The sequence below is a fragment of the Myotis nattereri genome (genome assembly GCF_964212035.1).
Source record: "Myotis nattereri genome assembly, chromosome: 9".
Taxonomy (NCBI): domain Eukaryota; kingdom Metazoa; phylum Chordata; class Mammalia; order Chiroptera; family Vespertilionidae; genus Myotis; species Myotis nattereri.
In genome coordinates, this window is record NC_138084.1 from 66,205,718 (window position 1) to 66,227,629 (window position 21,912).

At 39.6% G+C, this 21,912-nt stretch overlaps 1 protein-coding gene across 2 annotated transcripts in view; it reads right to left on the reverse strand.

Annotated features, from left to right (window-relative positions):
- The window catches only part of TRPC6 (transient receptor potential cation channel subfamily C member 6), a 110,140-nt gene that overhangs the window by 39,030 nt on the left and 49,198 nt on the right, over positions 1-21,912 (reverse strand). For both annotated transcript variants that reach the window (XM_081098136.1, XM_081098137.1), the window contains exon 2: positions 7,634-8,408. In XM_081098136.1, coding sequence (XP_080954262.1) covers positions 7,634-8,408 — 775 coding nt within the window. The remainder of the gene's footprint in view (positions 1-7,633; positions 8,409-21,912) is intronic.

Genomic DNA, 21,912 nt, shown 5'->3' on the forward strand with positions numbered 1-21,912 from the left:
AACAGAGGCACAAGGAAACAGCTTTACCCTTTCCAAGGAATAGTCAGTTAGGGTCATGGGGCCGGACACTGACATGTGGACATGCAGATGTACATATTCATTCACTAGACTCTAATTAGAAACTTGGACTTTCAGAGATAAATATCCCTTTAATCATATCCCAGGTCTTCTGTTTTTCAGCCACATGATCTTAAAACCACTCTATGAGGCAGATACTCTCACTGCTCTCATTTTACTGATGAGAAAACAGAGATTTAGTGAAATTAAGTAAGTGTTAAAGAGATCACACACACAAAGTTCATCACATGGTGATGAGCATGTAGCAAAGCATCCCATAAAATAAAATTATTTTATTTTATATCATCAAAAGAAAGATCTGAAAACAGGCCATTTCCTGGCATTTGTTAAGAGCCCATGGAGCTCTGACAAAATCTAATGCACCTAACCTTTCCTCTATGCAGAGCTCAGTGTGGGTGTAGCCATAGTCATTCAAAGGCAAAGGTGTGGTCGTCAAAGTCAGGCTTCTGTAAAATCCTAAGAAGGCTCATGGTGAAATTAGACATTTAAAAAGAGAGTTCGAGCCCTAGCTGGTTTGGCTCAGTGGATAGAGTGTTGGCCTGCGGACTGAAGGGTCCTGGGTTCAATTCTGGTCAGGGGCATGTACCTCGGTTGCAGGCTCGATCCCCAGTAGGGGGTGTGCAGGAGGAAGCTGATTGATGTTTCGCTCTCATCAAAGTTTCTAACTCTCTATCCCTCTCCCTTCCTCTCTGTAAAAAATCAATAAAATAAAATAAATAAAAATAAAAAGAGAGTATGACCCATCGCCCGTGGGTGACACTTTTGAGAGAATCCACATGGACAAAAAGTAAAGCGCAGGAGCTTTGCGCTGTTTCACACCTTGTTTCCAACTTGCTGCTGATTCTCAACACATAGTCTCAAGGGGGGGGGGGGGGTAACAAAACTCCATTTTAAAAAAATAAAAAATAAGACTCTGCTTTTAGAAATCTATGCTCTTTCTTTCACCTTGGGGATCCATTTACAAATGTTTTCATATTTTAAGGTCTCACAAATTGACGTGAAAACTCACTCAGAAGGAAATGCTGGCAGCAGTTCATTAGCAGATGCAGCGGGGAATTTGGTTCCTTGAGAAGAAAAGGGAAGCTGGCTGTTTGATTTAATTCTGGGTCAGGTCTTTGGGTCACATACCCGCACCACACACTATGAATCAGAAGTGGGTGCTCGCCTGTTAACCTTTGAGTTGAAAAAAGATGACTGATAAAGGGCTAACAGGGCAGAGTTTAAGAGATTATAAGACATAAAAATGTCCCTGGTAAAATTATCTTTTCAAAGGGTCGTCTTAGTTGCATATTACACAGTAGAAGAGATGTTAAGGTCTGTAATTTTAATGTCTGGCTCTTCTTTTTGTATAAAGATTGAAGTTTGCTTGATAGACATTAACAGGGAAAGGGCATGCCTTAATTCTCACTGATGAACTGTCCGGGCTTTGAAGAAGGGCAGACCTGAGTTTGAAACTAACAGCAACCACTTTGAAACTAGCTGCATGGCTTTGGGCAAATGACTTAATCCCTTAAAGCCTCAAAATTCTCAAGTGTAAAATGAGGATAATACGAGTACCCACTTTCAGGGTTGCTAGGAAGATTATACCAAATGTGAATGCCAACTTCCTGGTAATTATTAGGATTACTAGAGGCCCGGTGCACAAATTCGTGCACCAGTGGAGTCCCTCAGCCTGGCCTGCAGGATCAGGCTGAAACCATCTCTCCCACATCCACCGAAGGGTCCTGGACTGCAAGAGAGCACAGGCCAGGCCAAGGGACCCCACCAGTGCACTATTAGGGCTGGGGCCAGCTGAGGAGGGACCGCAGGAAGGCTCCAAGGTGTGTCTGGCCCATCTCGCTCAGTCCCGATCGGCCGGACCCCAGCAGCAAACTAACCTACCAGTCAACTGTCTGCCCCCTGGTTGTCAGTGCACATCATAGCGAGCGGTTGAGCAGCCTTAGCATATCATTAGCATATTACATTTTGATTGGTTGAGCGGCCGACTGGTCGACTGGACACTTAGCATATTAGGCTTTTATTATATAGGATTATTGTTTTCATTATTTCATAAACAATATTCAAGTGTTCTCATTCCCTTGTCACAAAGTTGTGCTGACAAATATAAAAGCATGTTGGGATTCCCGGGCAGCATCTTCATGCATTCTTTAACAAATATTCTAGGCACCAGTTGTGGGACAGGTGCCACAGTCTTACTAAGACAGGTGTTTTGTAAAATGACACTATGTACTTGCACATTAAGGTAAGTACAGAATATTATTATCTATTAGCCAGCCATGCTCCTTGGGACCACATGCAATGTCGGATCTTTCCCGTTTTTCAGGATAACTGTCACTGAATGTCACATTGATCATTGAGCTCTGTTACAGCAGGTGTGAAGATTAGCAAGCATTTATTATGGTACCCACTGGGTGGGTTTGTGAGAAGTGAGATATATAAAAGTTACACTACTCTAAAGAAAAGAGAAAGCCCTGGCCAGTTTGGCTCAGTGGTTGGAGCACAGGCCTGCGGACTGAAGGTCGTGGATTTGATTCCTGGTCAAGGGCACGTGACTCACTTGCGGGTTCCATCCCTGGCCGCGGTAGGGGCCTGTGCAGGAGGCAATCGATCATGTGTGTCTCTCATCCATTTCTCTCTCTCTCTCTCTCTCTCTCTCTCTCTCTCTCTCTCTCTCTTTCTCTCTCTTTCTCTCTCCCCTCTCCACTCTCTCTAAAACAATCAATGGAAAAATATCCCTGGGGAGGATTAAAAGAAGAAAGAAAAGAAAAGGAAAAGAGATAAGATACCATTTCAAATGTGAATTAAAGGTTTTTGTCAGATATGGCAGATGTTACTAATTTTCATGTTGATTGTTGCCATCATGAGCGGCTACATATTTAACTTAACACGGTGTTTGATAACCAGTCTTTACTGTTCCCTTTATGTGGAAATTCTCAGCTCCCCTGCAGCTGGAGAGCCGCAGTGAAGTGAACACATGGTTTCGGGGGCTGTGCCCTCTTCCCAGGCAAACTGCTGTACTCACTTTCCTCCTCACTGCTGACTTGCCTTAGATCTAAAATTCTGCCCGAATGAGGTTCTCTCACCATCTACTTCAGATTAGGATAGGAAAGGCAAAGGCAAGAACATACACACTTGTATGTTAGTGTATTTATGTATTTACTAGAGGTCTGGTGCATGAATTCATGAAGCAGTGGGGTCCCTTGGCCTGGCCTGCGGGATTGGGCCGAAACCAGCTCTCCAACATACCCCGAGGGGTCCAGGACTGCAAGAGGCTCCAGGCCAGGCCAAGGGACCACACCGGTGCATGATCAGGGCTGGGGAGAGACTCAGGAAGTTGGCCAACAGGGGAGAGACTGAGGGAGGACTCCAAGGCATGTCAGACAATTCTCGCTCAGTCCCGATTGGCCAGACCTCTGCAGCAAGCTAAACTACCAGTCAGAGCATCTGCCCCCTGGTGGTCAGTGCATGTTATAGAGAGCAGTTGAGCAACCTTAGCATATTATTAGCATATTACACTTTGATTGGTTGAACGGCCGACTGGTCGACCGGACACTTAGTATATTAGGTGTTTATTATATAGGATGTATCTGCCTCTCTCAAGTAGGTTCAAACATCCTTCAGAACAATGACTATTATAGATCTTACTCATGTTTGAGTCCTCGCATCCTAGTGCAGCGTGTGGCACACAGGAGGTAATCCAAAATTTTGTTGAGTGATGTAAAGAAAGGAACATGGCTGGGTACAAAACATACCTGGGTTTTTATTCTTGCTCTACTGCTTAATAGCTATATTATAATCTTAGAAAGGTTACTTTATTTTCTGGCCCTCTGTGAATTTCCCCTAATTATTGAGAATGCAATGGCTGCTATATCATAAAGTTATAGTGTAACTCACTTAGAATAACTCATAAAGCTCAAAAAAGGTATTTTGCCTCCTTTCTCTTTGGCCTGGATCCCAGCCCTGTGCTTCTGATGCTGTGATTCCGCATTGTAGGCTACTGAGTACTTTAGTGACACCCTTTGTCACCCTGCTAAGGTCTGATAACAGTTATGCTGCCTTTCTGCTAACAAAAACTACTTTTCAGCCCAGTCAGTTTCTTAGAGGATATTTCTCTCAAACAATGCCAGACATTTTGAACATCTGCACACCAGAACATAGCAACGGTTTAAAAACAGACGAAGCAGGAGTTTCTCTACCTTCCCAGTTCTCAAAGTCAACAGCAGAGGCAGCTGGAGGGCCATGTGCATGAGTGGGCACAGATCCCTGGGGGGACATAAAGGATCTGCAAAAGCTCCAGAAAGCTACTTATCCAGAATGACAGGGAAGGTGACAATCCCTGGAGCATAAAGAGGTGATAATAGGGTCACATTGTCTGTTATCACAAATGACCTAAGCCCTGGTCAGCAAACTGCAGCTCGCAAGCCACATGTGGCTCTTTGGCCCCTTGAGTGTGGCTCTTCCACAAAATACTGACTTCTGCACATGGGCCACGAATTTTCAATTGCACTGTACGTGCACGCCCGCACATAGTATTTTGTGGAAGAGCCACACTCAAGGGGCCAAAGAGCCGCATGTGGCTCACGAGCCGCAATTTGCCAACCACTGACCTAACGTATCAATAAGTTCAAAAAGGGTTTGAAGACATAAGTCATAGGTACATATTGAGATGCTAAAAGAAAATTAGAAATTTAGGAGAATGAACTTGCTGACAAAACCATCCCTGGTATTGATTTCCTTGTCTGTGAGGTTATTCTACCTTATCTGAGCTTAGCCTTGAGTCAAGGAGAGAAGCCAGGAGTCATGTTCTCTTTGTTATCAAAAAGGTAAGTTGTGGGTATTTCTTTTCATTATTATTATTATTGATTTTGTATTTGCTACAAAATTTAGACTTAGCCCAAGTTTAAGATGGCTGAGATCTCATGTGCCCAAAGCAAAAATTTATTGTTAAAAATTTAATATGAAAGTTGAATTTGAATGGGTAAAAAACTTTTGAATTTCATTTCTCTCCATTCTCTTTAAAGACATGTAGTCCCTCAGGCCTATTAATTTTCTTCTATTCCTGTGACTTCATCTAATTGTTAGATTTCTGTGGTTGCACCTCTGCATGGAGCCAGCTACAGACCTGGTGATATGGGTAATAAATGCAATTTGTTCAGTTTAAGAAATTCAAAGTGCAAGATTAAAGTTGCCCATGAAACTCAATAGCAACTCCTCTGGCCTCTTTTATTAATGGACTATAGCAAGCATGTCAAACTCCTGGCCCGTGGGTCACATGCAGACCACAATGAATATTTTTGTGGCCCAGCCAATATAACAGTATGTAAGAAATGCTTTAATAAATATTTTGTAACTTTTTACAATATCCTGTTAGACATAATTATTAATAACAAACTACAACGTTCACTAATGACTGATTATTATAATCATGTTGCATTCATTTCCCTTACACGCCTTACACGCAGGCACATCATTTCTCTCCACTAATACTAACAGCGAATATTTTAGCAGCCGATTGGCACGTCATTAGTATTGGACTGACTTGTTTGGTGTGATCAACAGGAAATATTTTGCTTTCAGAAAACAAGAAAAATAGATTTATTTGCATTATGCTTATTAATTTGTGCAGTTATTCAGTGTCTGGTAAGTTAATGTTTAAGAAAAAAATATTAATTTTTATTAAAGTGTTCTATTATTTTATATTAATGATTACTCATTTATTTCAGCCCTTTGTATTCAGCATGTCTCTATCAAAATAAACCTATGTTTCTATGAAAATTGAAGCTTTTGTTTTTTTGCGGCCCACATAAACTTAAACCTTGTTTATTTGGCCCGTGTTAGCCTTTGAGTTTGACATGCTTGGACTTCAGGCTACTATGGAGAGGAGAGTCTGGAAGAAGCTTAGGAAATTATATGTTAGAGCTTACAAAAATCTTTGTGAAAGATCATATACTCTGACTCACAAAATAGATTAGTTGCCTTCAAACTGCAAAGACTTTCCAGGGACCATAGAACATTGATAGCTTTAAGAGAATCAATTTCCAGATCCTCAATTTTCCTCAAAGTAATTTCCTTAAAATATATATATTTTTCCCTTTTACAAAAGAATTCTCCACTCTTACCCACCCATGTAGCCAGCAATAAGGAATCCCCCTTTAATGATTAATCCAGGTCCCTTCGACCCTGAGGGGTCCCTGAATTTCCCTGTCCTAATACACATCTCTGTTGAACTTAATGCTTAGTGATAGAAACACAATGTGCTGGTTCATGTTAGGATGTTCTGAATTTAGAAGCATGATACTGTGTGGTGACAGGAACAATGATAACTTTTGTTTAATATATTTGTCCCTTCATTCTCCAACAACTGTCAAAAAACACACTGAATGAGTGTCTAATGAGACGGTGGCAGAGAAGGCTTCAGTAGGGAATACTGAATATAAAAATAAATTGTTCATGTACTTAAATGTAAGTGTAATTCTTCTAAACTAGTATTAACACTCATCTTTAGGAGTGTATCATTAGCTAGAATAAAAGGCATCTCAAATGGCCAAGGTAGAAAACAATTAGTGAAGATGATTCTTTTTAACGTGACTTGGAATGGATTCCAGAACTCAGAAGTTTCCTAGGACATAGGCAAACACATATGGATAAAACTTTTATGTAATTTCTTTCTGATCCATTATGTGTCATTTAGAAAGGCAGTTATTGAATCATATCAAGAAATATTTATTCTACCTATACTGAATGCTTTTTAAATTTTATTTTATAAAATCTTTAATAATTTATATATCTTATTAACAAAAACTAAAGTAACATGCCAGCTGCCTCACCACGATATTCTTAGCAGGATATACCTTTTAATCTCATTAAATATATAACAAAAGTGTGAACACAATTAGTCCCACTAAAAATTCATTTCCAATAAGAGTTGTGCCATATATTCAAAATTTACTTTTCAAATTTTGTATATATTTGTTATATTAAACAATGGTGTTTAATGGATGCAGTTTTGTTCAAATGCACAAATAATAGCTGTGAAATTAATTCTTTCCAGAATATTTTTAATACCCAGAGCCTATGTTTCTCAAGTCAAACTGTGACCTCCTGCAGCTTGTTCATCTTTCCGACCTCAGCAGCACTGATCACCATGCTCTGAACACAGAAACAGTATTTTATAGGAGAAGGAACCTAAGTTTCAGAGTACAGCACAGCTGGGTTCTGATCCAGCTGTCATTTACCAGTTGTGAATCTTGGGCCTTACTTAACCTTTCAATACCTCCATTTATCCATCTAAAAAGGAAGCAATGCTTCTCAAGGTTGTGGTAAAGGTTAGACATAATAACTGTAAAACGTCTAGTGTATATCAGAATATCTCTAAATGCTTGCCATGACAACTTTTACTACGTATAATTATAACAAAGAGCTTGTTGGAAAAAAAAAAAGGAAAATTGCCTACTGTCCACAGTAACTAGCACAGTGCTGAGCACACAGTGGAAGCTTGTAAATATACCTTGACTGTGACCTGTGGAGAGTGAAGTCCTTATTGTTAAAGACCCACCTTGAACTCTTTCTCAATGTTGGCCAGCACTGCCAGCTCATTGCTAAGCTCTAAAGCTGTCATGACCGGATCTTCGCTAGACAAAGACAGGTAAGCTGGGCTTGCCAGGCCTTTGTAGGCGTTAATCCTAGATCTGGAGTGGCTAAAGGAGTCATGTTTCTGTTTCTGGTTGCATTCGCTGCACTTGCAGAAATAATCATGAGGCCGTTCAATCCGAGCACCCTTCCGCAGGAGGGTGTGCACGATTTCATATTCCTGGCAGTGGGCGGCCAGAATGACTGGAGTCACGTCATGGGAGAAGCGGGTCCCATCCTCATCGTAGGCATAAAAGTCATCTTGCTGGAGCTCAGACTGGCTGGGGCTGGTTGCTAACCTCTTTCCTTCAGCAAAAGCTGGATGGCTGAGGATGGCTTCCACGATCCGAACATACCCTTTGCTGATAGCTAGAAGCAAGGCGTCCCCGACACGAGAGAGGTTTTCTTTCTTGAGGAGAAGTTCTGTAATTTCCAGGTGCTCGTTGGCCACTGCCAACTGCAGGGCGTTCTGGCCCATGTAATCCACACAGTTCACATTGAGTGAGAGGCATTCTTCCAACATCTTTCTCACCACTGGGATGTTGCCATACTCAGCTGCCTCTAAAAAGCGTTCCTCCTCCACGGATAGGCTTGTTGAGCGATCACTAAACATGTATGCTGGTCCTCGGTTAGCTAACCTTCTCCCCTTCTCACGGAGAATTGTCTGCCGCCGGTGGGCCAGTCTGTTGTCGGTGCCTCGGCTGTAATAAAGTAGAAAAATTGTGAACAAATCATATTAAGAGCAGTTTAGTGTGCCAAATGACTTGCCATCTAATGCAATCCTCAAGTATATTAGATGTTGTCTCATTGTCTCTGGACCAACTATAATATAAAATCAAGATGCATTTGCCAGCGCTGACCAGCAGACCCCGAGCAACGGATGAATGATCACTCTGACACAGGTTTCTGTGCTTCCCCACATGCATTTATTTGTTCATGGATTCCAAGAACTTCTCCTTTAAGAAAGCCAAGCACTTTGCATATTTTAACATTCCAATTTGGGGTGAAAACTGGCAATTCCCATATTCTCTCTGTGCCATTCACATAGATATTAATACACGTTTTTCAATCACAGGTGGTATAGGCATAAAAAGACATATAAGCAGTCACCATTATGATATAGAGTATGAAAATATTTTTAAAAAGTGGAAAAAGAGCAAATCTATTCAAATCAACATATGTTTATTGAGTCCCTCCTATGCTAGGGCCAGACATTGTATGAGGCCCAGAAAAACTAATGTGGGAAAAAAAAGGGAAACATTTCTGCCCTTATAACTCTTGTATTCTAACGAGAAATGGGCAATTAGCACAATACCTTGTTATAAGCTGTTTAATTTTCATGATAAACCTAAATAGCAGGGTCATCTAACTAGGCTTATAGGAGAAAGTGAGTTGCAAAAATCAGGAAGATGAGTAGGAGTCAGGTGACATTGTGTTTGGGAAGGTGAGACGGGGTCAGGTTCAGGTGAAGAGTTTTATCCAGGAGAGGGACCAAGTACATGCTATGGCATGGATTTCATTGACAGGGACCATTCATGCTTGGACTCTACCAGGTATTGTTATCACATTATTGGAAATTTGAGACAATTGTGATCAAGGTGGGAAGGAATTCTTCTATGATGGAGATAGTTTTCAAAGAAGTGGTCAGCCTTCAATGTGATTCCTCCTCTGATCAAAATTCTACAGTGGGGATATTTCTTTTCTTATTGAGTCATAACTTTAAGTCTTAAGGCCTTTTTTGCTAGAAGAGTACAAGCCTTATCACTATCACTAGATAACTATTTATAGGTAATTGTTAGATAACTATTTCCATTACGACAATGGCAATGCTAGTCATCGCTATATAAGTAACCATGGTGTCTTTGCAGGTATAGCTTCCCTATTCCTAAAGCCCACGAGTTAAAAGTGCTCTTTCTGTACTCATATGTTTAACATTCTAGGTCCTTATGACTAATTCAACAAAAGTCTGTTCTTCAATGTAAATCTTTCTTTAATGCATTCAACATACTACATTTTTTTTTTCGTTTTAGCTTTTTGAGGAATCTCTTCTGTAGCCTTCTGATCTTCCAGTCTGAATTGGTTTATGTAAATATTTAATGAATCATGTTGTCTTTGAATCTTGTATCACCCCAAAGATTCTCATTGGGTTCGGAAAGTCTTTCTCCGTTAGATTCTAGTTTTTATAGTTGCTATTGAGAAATATGATTCTGGATATTCTCTTTGTGTCCACCTGAAATTACATGATCTTTATTGGAGGGAATCTCTTTTTCTCCATAGTTCTGGGCATTCAGTAAATCTTTTAATGGAAAAATGTGTTCTTTCTGAGAAACATTTTCTATTTACTTTCTGATAATTTTGTTTCCTCCTTTGAGTGTTGTTTCTGGAATTTCTTTTTGGATGTTGGACATTCTGGATTTACTTCTTAACTTTCCCATCTTTTCTTTCCTATTTTCCAATTGTTTATTGTTTTTGCATTATACTCTGGGATACTTATTTGATTATATGCTATATTTTTTTTTAAAAAAATATTTTTGCTCTTAAGATTTTAATTTTCAAAAGCATCTTTTTGTTCTTCAAATGTTTCTTTTTATAACACCTTTTCTGCCTTCAAGAACACACTATCTTGCCCTATCTAATTTTAGAGATATTGTGATAAAGACTACACAGATCAGAACACTTCAGAGAATTTACTCCTAAGTTGCTCTTTACTGTTTTTTCTTTATATTTTGCATTAGAGTTTTTCCTCAAATAGCTAGTGATTTTTAAATATTATTTCCCATTTAAAAAATAATGATTAATTCTAATGTTTTTACAAAGACAGTAAAATTTTCCCTCAGAATTAGCCAGACTCTAATGTTGATTTTAGCAGAAGGTAGTGCTTGGAGGTGAGTTTCTAGACAGCAGCATTATTTCTGAGTTAACAGATGGATGTGGTCACCAAAGAACAACCATCCATCATCTTCCTTCTGAAATTCTGAGCTCTCTTCCTTTCTCTCTGACATTTTTCTGGCTTCTAATAACCTCTTTAGCCTTTCATTTCCCCTCTTGTCTTCTATATGTACTACATTTTATAATTTCTGTTGTATATAAGAGGAAGTTCAATAATTAGGGGGAGGAGAGGTGTCTGCTGAACATAGATAATGCTTTAGGGAAAAAACGATTAAAAATAAGGGGAAAAAAAGCAAGGATTGTGAGATTTCTAAAAGTGAGATGAAAGTACTGAAATTAGAACTTTCAAGAAAAGTTCTCATGTAACTAAAAAAAAAAGACATAAAATTGACACAAAATAGTACCAAGTACCAAATACCAAGAACCAAGCCTCTTTGCTCTTTCTTCCTAAAAATGGGAGAAATAATTATTCTAGCCTACGTTACAGGATTATTTCCAGGGTTAATTGAAATTATAATTTGGAAAATGCTTAAATTGTGATTTCATTGTTTTTCATGGCTAAGGGAATGTGCATTTATATGAACAAGAAGAGACTGACTTTTCCATTTTTCAGCTGTTATTCAATTAGAAGACCCACAAAAAAGCAAGAACTGTAATGGTAATTGATGTGAATGGTTTTTGTCTTTTTATAGAAAGAACAAATATAATCAGTAGCCTTACTCATATCTCAATTTTTAATCTGGTTTCCAAAGTTTTATTTGTTCCTATAACACCTCTAAATTTACACAAAGGTGGAATGTATGCCTGAGTTGTCTTTAACTCTAAAATCTTAAAGTAATTATTTATGATTTAAATGCCTATTGATTTGAATAAGGACAAGTTCTATTTTTAGCAAACCACTAATCTTAAAGCTATTTCCGCCCTGACTGGTTTGGCTCAGTGGATGGAGTGTCGGCCTGCGGACTGGAAGGTCCCAGGTTCGATTCTGGTCAAGGGCATGTACCTTGGTTGCGGGCACATCCCCAGTGGGGGGTGTGCAGGAGGCAGCTGATCGATGTTTCTCTCTCATTGATGTTTCTGGCTCTCTATCTCTCTCCCTTCCTCTCTGTAGAAAATCAATAAAATACATATTTTTTTAAAAAAAAAGCTATTTCCTCTTTTGTTCTAAAGTCATGGGTTTCACACCTATAACTTCTATCCTTCCAAAGGAACAGCAAAGACATTTCCACACAAAGCGTTATCTTCGATTTTAAAGCATCTCCTATCTCTTTCTTTGGGACTACAAATATTAAGCATATGAAGTGACATCATGATGTTTTTAAAAAGACCCAGATTATCATTATCTCTTTAACACTCTGCCAACAGAAAAGCCAGATGTAGAATGTTTGGGGAGGCATGTACGATTGCGTTAGGAGGATGACCACTTGCACAAGGTAGGCAATACTCCTTGCCTGGGTCCTGAGAGAACGGGAAAGCTGCTTGCATGTTGACTGAATAAAATACATGCTCTGCTGCCTCTGTGTCCTCCCTAAGAAGAGCAAAAGGCTCTATGTATATTATTTTGTCACAAATGCTGTTGCTTAATCCCTGATTTTAGGACATAAAAGCAAAAGTAAAAGCAAACCTAGAGGTGATAGGTGATAGCACCTGTCTGAGAATGGATTTTTAAAGGCTATATAGAATAGAATTCTACATTAATTGCATATGTAACCTAGAAAAAAATATCTGCTAGAAAAAGAAACAGCCTAGAGCACTATGTCAACAAAAGAGATAGTTTCATTCCAGCTAAAGGGCACACTTTTGCTAAGTCTTCTACCAGTATGTAAGGAAAACATTTATTAAGAATGTTTCTTCATCCATTTAGCCATATTCAGCACAGTTGAATATTTAGTTTTCTACATTTTCATTCTGTATTTTTTAAAATCTGTTTAATCACACACAATATACATGTAAATACCAGTTCTAGAACACGGCGTAACTAGCAGCTGCCCCCGTGGTACTCAAATATTGATTCGATCATGAAAATCAACAGTTTTTGCATACCTCATTGTCCTGAATCTCTCTGCTGGTGAAATAGTGTCTGTTGCCCTGGACAGTGAGAGATGGAATAATCCATCTCTATTGAAAACGCCAGCAACACAAATTAGCCTCTGAGTAGAATGGACTGTGTGCTTGAGTCCAGAGCATGTGCAGTAATTTCCTGTACTTCCTGTTCAAATCTGATGCACTTTCACCAGATGGAACGCCTACAGGCTAAGCACTATAGGAAGCATCTAGCTTAACTTTCATTCTTTGCTTCAAGGATACTTGAAATATTTGAATTAAAGTACAATTCCACTAAAGCAGAAGTGCTATGAATGTAACGTGAATGATACGTAACTATTCCAGGCAGCATGGAAGAGCCAGAAGAGTAGATTTTAAATTCAGCCTTGGAAAGTGAATATAAAGGAAACCCCAGAATATGCATCTTATTACCCACACACTTACCCATGGGAAAAAAACTGGACTGGGATATTTAGAAATTAATAATCAACACAACTAGTAATTTTGTGGACTACTTTTAGGGGGATGAATGATAAAAAGTTTCATTCTAATTTTATAAAAATGAGACCGTTATTACTGCCTACTGAATCTCTGGTCACATACCCATCTCCTTTCCTCAGGGTGGAAGGAGTACTAACCAATTAAAGTGGTTTTCCTTTGCCTCCTGAGAGCAGTGACTGCTTTGCCTCATTCACCACTGGATCCCCAGTGCTCAGCAGAAAGAAACATTGCAAGCACTTTGAACATAACTGTCAAATGCACGAATCCCTCTTGTCAAAGAAATAAAGTTCAAAGCCTGTTTGTTCCCTATGAAGCCGACATCAAATCACTACGATGTACAACCTTACAAACAAAAAAGCAACAAAACGTAAAGGCTGAACCACAGCGTTCCCCCGTGTATACATAGTATTTTATATTCACTTCAAATAAGCAGCAAGCTCTTCAGAGAATGAAGAAAGTCGAAAGGCATCTTTTTTAATGACATCCTTGCGATTTGTTTTTAATCCAGAAATGGAGAATTTCTTGTCCTTAAAGGCAGGACTAATATTCTCTCATCTCTTCTGCTCTCTCTGCCTACCTTTGATATTGCATATAGAGCATAACTACCCATCTTCACAACGCATCACTAAACCCCTTTAACCTCCAGATAGGCTTTGATAGAAATTATTTTAATTCAAGCAGCTCTGATTTTCCCCATGGACTCCTCTCATTTCATCAAATACTAACTTCCCATTCGATCAGTCACACATCACACCACTGCCTACTACTTCGTAAGCAAAGTAGCCTGAACTGCTGGTCACTTTCAGGTGGGAGCCAGCAAGAGTACGACTGAAAAATGTCTTGTGCATGTTGTGTGTTTTTACTCGTCAGTTTTTATCACCAATTTGTGTATAAGTTAGAAACCTAACTGTGCCAGAGAATAAAAACAAGAGTAAATAATGGAACAGTTACAGAAACGTGACTTTTTGTAAAACAACTAAGTCCAAAACATCACTGTTTCTTTTCAGACTGCGGTTGTGGTTTATTTCATGTGTCACATCTTTCTTCTTAGAGATGCTCTTTAGCAGATCTCTGGGTGCATGCTTTTATTTTGATCTATTTTAATAGAGTACTCTTGGGAATATTAAAAAGTTTATGTGTAATACCATCAAAATACATCCCAATTATCTTATCAAATAAAAAGGTTTAAACTCTTTGCTTCTACTATCAACAGCTGTCATAACGCCTATTTTCCCACTCCACAAACAACTTCTGTGTAAGACAGAGTCCAGGCAGGAAAAAGATAGTAAACTTAACCTGAGTAATCTGAGGGGTTTACTGAAGAGATTCTGGGAATGTGTGGGCAGGAGTTAGGGAAACTCAACATGGTGGCCTGCAATACCCAGGTCTAGGCCAGTGTAAGCTACACCCAAAGGGGCATAAGATGGGAGCCGTTGCCAGAAGTTAAAAAGGGTGATTGTAAGGCAAGGGCTGCGTGATAGAGTGTCTGAGATTTAATAGCGGGTAACAGCCAACCCTCAAGGAGAGAGCCAGGGGAACTGGTACCCTGACCACACTCTCCTGCTCTCTGCTATTCCACATGCTCTGTACCGAACCAAACGTCTGGGGCCACACAGGACCGCTACGCCCAGAGGCAGAGGGCAGTCTGCAGATGGTGGAGAGTGGACCAGGAAGCCAAGAAAACAACACCCAGCACACACTCTATAAGTGAACTTGACTGCCATGATTAACTCCTTCAGAAATCACTGATAAAACATTTGCACAAAGAAAGTGGTAAGTGTGTAATTGTCTTATTATGAATCACTGATGCATCATCGGTTCTCATCTTTCTGAGCTTATTTTTCCCTTCTATAAGCTGTCAGGAAAGACACCCACATTCAATTTCAGGCAGTCCATTATCTTTAAAAACGAGCCTTTAAGATTCATCCATCTGCATTGTAGGTTGATGCTCAGATGAGAATGAACAACTCTGATTCTGAGGGTGAGAAGGAGGGTGTGATGGCATAGAAACATTCAGAATTACTAAAATTGTGCATACAGCACAAGCCCAAGTTGCTAACTGTCGGAGACAATGGTGCTAAGGAAATTAACTTAAATAATAGCTCTGCAACGTACTCTCAACCTCTACCACAGGGCTAGTCTAGCTCCACTGTTCACGGGGCAGATTTAAGTCTATATGAGCCCACATGTTTAAGGGAGTTCAAGTGTAGAGAAAGAGGAGGTTGGACAATGCAGCTCATTGTTCAGTTTATTCAGGAATAAAATTTGTGAAATGCCTTTCTTTGCTGATAAGTATGACTTTAGATACCACTATCAAATCTCAGATCCACACCAGAATCTTAATAGTTCATTCATTCATTCATGTATTTATTCTTTCAGTTATTAGTTCAAATATTAACAGTTCCAGGCATTGTGCTAGACACATGAGGGATACACCAGGAAAAGACACTTACATATGGCAGAAAAGAGAAAAGATTACAAGGCAATAAATGTTATCAAAGGAAAGGTGTGATGTCCTATATAACTGAATAACAAATACTTTTCAACTCAGTCTATGGGTCAGGGAAAGCCTTCTGAAGAGATGCCTCTTATTCCAAGAATGAGGGAGAAGTTAGCAGAGGGAAAGAATGGAAGAAGCCCTCCAGGCAGAGAGAACCACACTTGTATAAGTCAATAGTCCAGAGAAAGCAGAAAGATGTCCATTAGAGCTGGAATTCCCTCCTCCAGGGGATTTCTGATTCTTGGCTCAGTTTAATTGGAGATTGCGGGCTCAGGGTTAGAGCTGGAGTCTGGCCTCCATTGCTGTCCTCAGTTCAGCACTTGGGACTTACACCTTAGGGCTGAAAAGTGAAAGTTTAGGTAACTCTCAAATAGCTTAATTTAGGAGAGTCAAGCTTCAGAACTCATGTATTGGGTCTTTGGCTCTGGGAGTTTTGTTCTCAAGCTTTAGGAGCTACATAATTCAAGGTCCTAAGTTCAGAAAAATTAAGGATAAATCTAGGGCTGCTGAGAACTGAGTCCTGAGGGATCTGGACTTGAGGCAACTCTGGGGAGCCATGGGAAATATTGGGAAGAGCATAGCTTAGAAGAAAAACGTGCTTTATTGGGAATCCTGGCTCTGCCACTCACAAATTGTGTGATCTCTCTGAGCCTCAGATTTCTTAGCTAATCAGTGGATGTGTGAGGCAGGGAAGGGGGAGTAGTTCCTTTACACGGTTATAATGAAATTGGTGATTTGTGAAATTCAACTTAAAGTAATTCCACCTCTCACCTATTATGGATTTCAAATCCTTCTTAATCATAATTGTTCAATGCTTTCCAGTTTTAAGATGTTCCGCTTAATAAGCAAAATGAAAGCTAAGTAGCTATTAAATAGTTTCTCTTCCCCGATGCCATCTCTTGCATTTGTACCATGTGCCCAAACAACCGATTGATCCTCCCTTTTTTTGTTGTTGTTTTTCCTCGCTCTGTACATCAATATGGCTAAAAAGGCATTTTCATTGCCTTAGTGCAAGCATGTCACACTTGCAGACGGCGGGCCACATGCGAATTTGACATGCTTGCTAGTGTGTGTGTGTGTGTGTGTGTGTGTGTGTGTGTGTGTAACTTTCAGTATATTTAGTGTTCCCACCTTGCTAGCACTGTTCTTAAACTGTATTCCATTCTTTTCTCTTTCCTCTTCATTCCTTGATTGTGTATTTCCCTGATGCATTTGTATACATGGGCTCTTAAAACCTGAACTCATGTTCATATTCTAGTACCAAGTCCAAGGCCAGGCACAAAATGTCTTATGAATCTCCAAATGGATGAATAAGTAATAGAAATAAAAGAGCATGAAAACAACAATGAATGGAGAGCATCCTGTTTTGTCACATTTTTTAGGAGTTTCCCAACTATTTCATTCCGTATCAAGAACCTATTTTTTTACTGTACAGTTAGAATGTCACTTGCAATCAATAACCAAGCGTGTACCGACCACACCACACAAACTACCTCTGCCGTCAGAGAGTTATTTTTTAAATAAGTGTATCCTGTATTTATGAAGTGTGGGGTTCAGAACAAGTTACCCCAAGATGTGTCCCAGTGGTATGTGGATTGTTTTGAGCTAAAGATAACTGGGACACTGCAGGCTCAAGAGAAACTTCTGCCCCCTGCCTCAACCATCTAGAAGAATTGAAATTAGAAGCCTGGCCCATGATAAGAGTTATCACCAGAAATGGCTTTTTAACCAATCTGTGGCAGGGAAAACGAATTCCTGAACATGTGCTTTCCCTGCTGGGACCTTCTGAACCCCAAGGCACCTTACTCATCCCACACTCAGTGTGTCTTATCAACCCATGTTCCCTTTCTGGCTCTGGACCCCTGGTGCATGTGGGGTCTTTGGCTCTCTCACATGTGTGGGGTTCCCATACAGATGTATGTATTAAATTTGGTTATTTTCTCCTGATAATCTGTCTCGTGTCTATTTGATTATATGACCAGACATAAGAACCTTGAGGACAGAGGAAAGTTTGTTTGGCCCCCACAGGGATAAACATAACTCTTCATAATGTCCCTGCATCATTTAGGCAGCTGAGGGGAATGGAGACAGACCACTCGTAGATGTAACCCCATGTGCTTCACTTTCCACAACTAACAGTCTATGCATTCAGAATTTCTCCTATCAGAGGGATGCAATCTCATTAAGAACACGCCTGTTTTAGATCATGGGAGTAAAGGTATTTTATATTTCAATATGAAAATGATCACAAGACTAAATCACCCAATTTTTACATGCTCACTTGAAACAACTAAAATCTTTCAATAATTCACAAGGCCCGCTTTTAAATGGGCTGATACTTTTGAAATAAAGGGCAAAGGGTTCAAACATATCATAAGTAGTAAATGTTGCCCAATGACTTTCAAAATTCATCTGTATCCTATAAAGTTGACCTTTATACCATTCCTAGCATCATAATGTCAGACATCTTTAAACTACACAACTTTTTTTCCTCATCCAGTGCACAGATTCATAAATTTCTATCAAATACCCCAGATTCACAGTGGTTAAAAACACAGATGCGCCAAAACCGGTTTGGCTCAGTGGATAGAGCGTCACCCTGCGGACTGAAAGGTCCCAGGTTCGATTCTGGTCAAGGGCATGTACCTGGGTTGCGGGCACATCCCCAGTAGGAGATGTGCAGGAGGCAGCTGATCGATGTTTCTCTCTCATTGATGTTTCTAACTCTCTATCTCTCTCCTTTCCTCTCTGTAAAAAATCAATAAAATATATTTTAAAAAAAACAACAAAAAACACAGATGCAGTGCCGGGGTCCAACCCCAACAAGTCCAGGGTTTCCCAAAGGCGTAGACGGAGTCGGCGAAGAAGGAAGGACACAGAGACAGTGTTCAGTTGATCAGCAACCTAGCCAGGATCTCCAGCCAGGATCTCCAGCCAAGTTCTGGTCTGGATCTCCAGAGAGGTTCTGCTTTGGATCTCCAGCCAGGTTCTGTGTCCATGTTCTCTTGCAAGGTTCTCCAGGTTCTCCAGCCAGGTTCAGTCACCAGGTTCTAGTCAGGTTCTCTTGCCAATTTCTGTAGTCAGGTTCAGTCCAGGATCTTTTGCCATGTTCTCCCCAGCGAAGTTCTTCTGTCTCTAGAGAACATTCTGTGTAGGTTCTGTGCCTCCTGGTTCTGTCTTCTAAGGTCTGTCTTGTTACATCTGTATTTATACCAGTTGATTCCAATCCTATCAATCTCTATTCCAAAGGTTAGGGCGTTTCTTATCTCCATTCCAGGGAGTAAAGATTATGTAGCTTAAGCATGATTGTTTGTAGTTAAAGTGATTAATTACCCACCTGGCACTTAGTTAAGAGATTTTATTCCCTCCCTAACTTCAGGGGAAAATCCCTACCTGGGGAAACAACCTTTCTCAGAGACCTTGGTTAAAACACATAGTGCCAAGAAGGTGAGCAAACATATTAAGAACAGTATGCCATATATGCCAGGTTCCTTGAAACAGCAAACATGGACCGGCTCCCGGCAATGCAGAAGTAGCAATACATGATTCCAGTTCTGGCCATTTGTTGACTCTCTGGCTTCATCCAAATAAGGAATATAATGCTTCTATTTCACGGGATTGGTGGGAGGGTTAACATACTATGTGTATTTTTTGTGAAGTATTCTTTATGACCCTGGAGTAATACTTAGTGCTTAACTAAATTATCTTCTTAACAACCTTATGCAGTATATACCTCTTATTATTCTTATTGTGGTAAAGATAATGTAAAACATTTGGTACTTGACAATAGTTAAGTATTCAATAAATAGTCATAATTGTTATTATGCTATTATATAATTTTTACTGTAGTTGGTGACGTTGGCTTTGTTACTTCCACTTCACATATGAGAAAAAAAATGTTTGAGGATTGACTCGAAACAGGGATGGTATACATAAAGAAAGGTGTTATTTTTCTAATACAGCTGAAAAAAAGCTAATATTGAATACTTTAAAAAAAAAAGAACTCTCTACAATGCCTAGGACTAGTTATGGCATACAGAAAATTCTTAAGTTCATACTTGTACCAAATTGTAAAACAAGACTGTAAACTTAGAACTGCAGTTGTCATATTTCATTTTTAAATCTTTGTTTATAGTTGTAAAACACATATGCTGAAGAGAGCTATAAATTTAAGTTCAGTAATAAAATGAATACCATCTGCTTCCCCCAACCCCCAAGCCCCACTCCTAGCCCACAACCCATCTAAAACCGTGTTACCATAGACCACCTGCCAGCTGAAGGCCTGTGTGCCCATTTTGATTTACTATCTCCCCCTGCAGGTCAACAAGGACCACTACACCACTATCTGCTTTTTGCGTTAAACCTTCTCTTAACTTCATTTTTATAGTCTCCATCTCTGTATACCCTGAACAATATAGATTCATTTGGAAAAAGTGAGTAAGTAGCACAAACATGGCATCATAAGGGAAGGGACACATTGCCACTGCTGCACTATGGACGGGAAGCTCCGATAATAAGACACACAGAGCGTGTGTGGTTCATTGTCTGGCTCCAGCTTCCCTGGGAGGTTACAAGGGCCCCTGTGCACTAGGCAGCGCACCCTCCTCTGTCAGAATTGCGAAGTTCAGATACTTTAGTGGACTGTTGGCTGTTTTGCTGGTGGGAGAAGGGGTTGCCCGTTGCCCGTCCAGTTTGGGGGTTATCTACTGTCTTCCAGGACAAAGACTTCCCCGCTTTGGATTTTTTTCTCTTTCACTACCTACCACTTTTCTCATCACTTCTGCCTTTCCCCCCAGAAGATAGACATTTTGAAGGCTGCTCTTTCACGCTGTGCATTCTTTGAAGTCCTTCCCCTGCAGTTCATGGTCTGATCTATCAGAAGCCCTTTGTAAACTACTTGTCAGACTTAGGGGAGGTGCGATGTCTCTGGCAGTAGTTTGGGTCAACCCGAGGCTCCAGACTAGCTTTCTCCTCTCTTCCCTGTAGGGCTCCTTGGCACAGCCTTTGCTCCAAAGCAGGCCCGGCTGGAGGAGGTGGGGCAGGAGGCTGAGAGATCCTGCACTGGATTGTTAAAGAGAAAACCGCAGGCCCAAAATAATTTCTTTTTGCTCATTTCCTGCAACATATTTATTTCCCCCTGAAATTTGCACTTCCCTTGAAAGTGCCAAATGGGGTTTCTGGGTTTGACAAGGCTCTGTTGAATCACTACTACCTCTAAGTCTTCGTTAAACATGTTTTCACCAATTACCCTAAAATCTGAAAAACACTTACAACTGCTACATTCAATTAAGCAGAAGCCTCTAGGACACTCAGAAAAATTTAAGAAGGAAAAGTCTTTTGGTTTTTTTCTTATCATTTTATGTTCATAATAATTGGATTAAGAAAGCAAGTGTTCTAAAAAACATTGAGGGAAAATATGGATTTCACAATTAACACTTTTTTTCACGATAGAGTCCCAGTGCTGCATACTAGGTTAAGAGGAGACCATATGTATTTGTGAAGTAGGGTGTGTATACGTAGGAGTATGCATGTATAATACCTTATTTAATTATTTCTCTGGACATTTTGCAGCTTTTGTAAGAATAATGGCACACAATTTCAAATTTACTAATTAACCAATTTGATGAAATTATTTATTTACAATTGGATATGTTTTAAAATGAAGTAACTAAAGAGCTATTCCTTTTAAGTTGTTTTTAGTCCTTTTTTCAAATTACTGCCACCCCAAACCCTTTCTTAAATGCTATGAAATATAAAATATTTTTATCTATGTCTGTCTGTATATCTTTAGCCAGGTTTATATTTATTTGAATAACTAAATTTGTGATACATTTGTGCATTCTTTTTTATTTTAAACATGTTTGATAGAAAAGGTGAAAGTCAGATGAATGAAGTTGTACCCAGATGTTAGATCCTGAGATACTGGCGTGCAAAGATGTCTACCATTTATGACCTGCAAACACAATGCAGATTATAGAGCAGCACAGGCCATATGATCATACTCACCAATGTGAACTGACTGTGAAATACTTTGGTTAAAAAGTATCTTTAAAATTCATTATTACCTTAGAGTGTTGTTGTCCTCTATATATAAATAACACATCATAAAGAGCTGCTTAGTGTGGCACTTGGCACACATTAAGTACTCAATGCTGTTATTATCCTATATAATAAAAGGGTAATGTGCAAAAGGACCCTAACAGCAGAAGGACCTTGAATGACTGATCACTATGACACCCACTGACCACCAGGTGACAGAAACTCAATGCAAG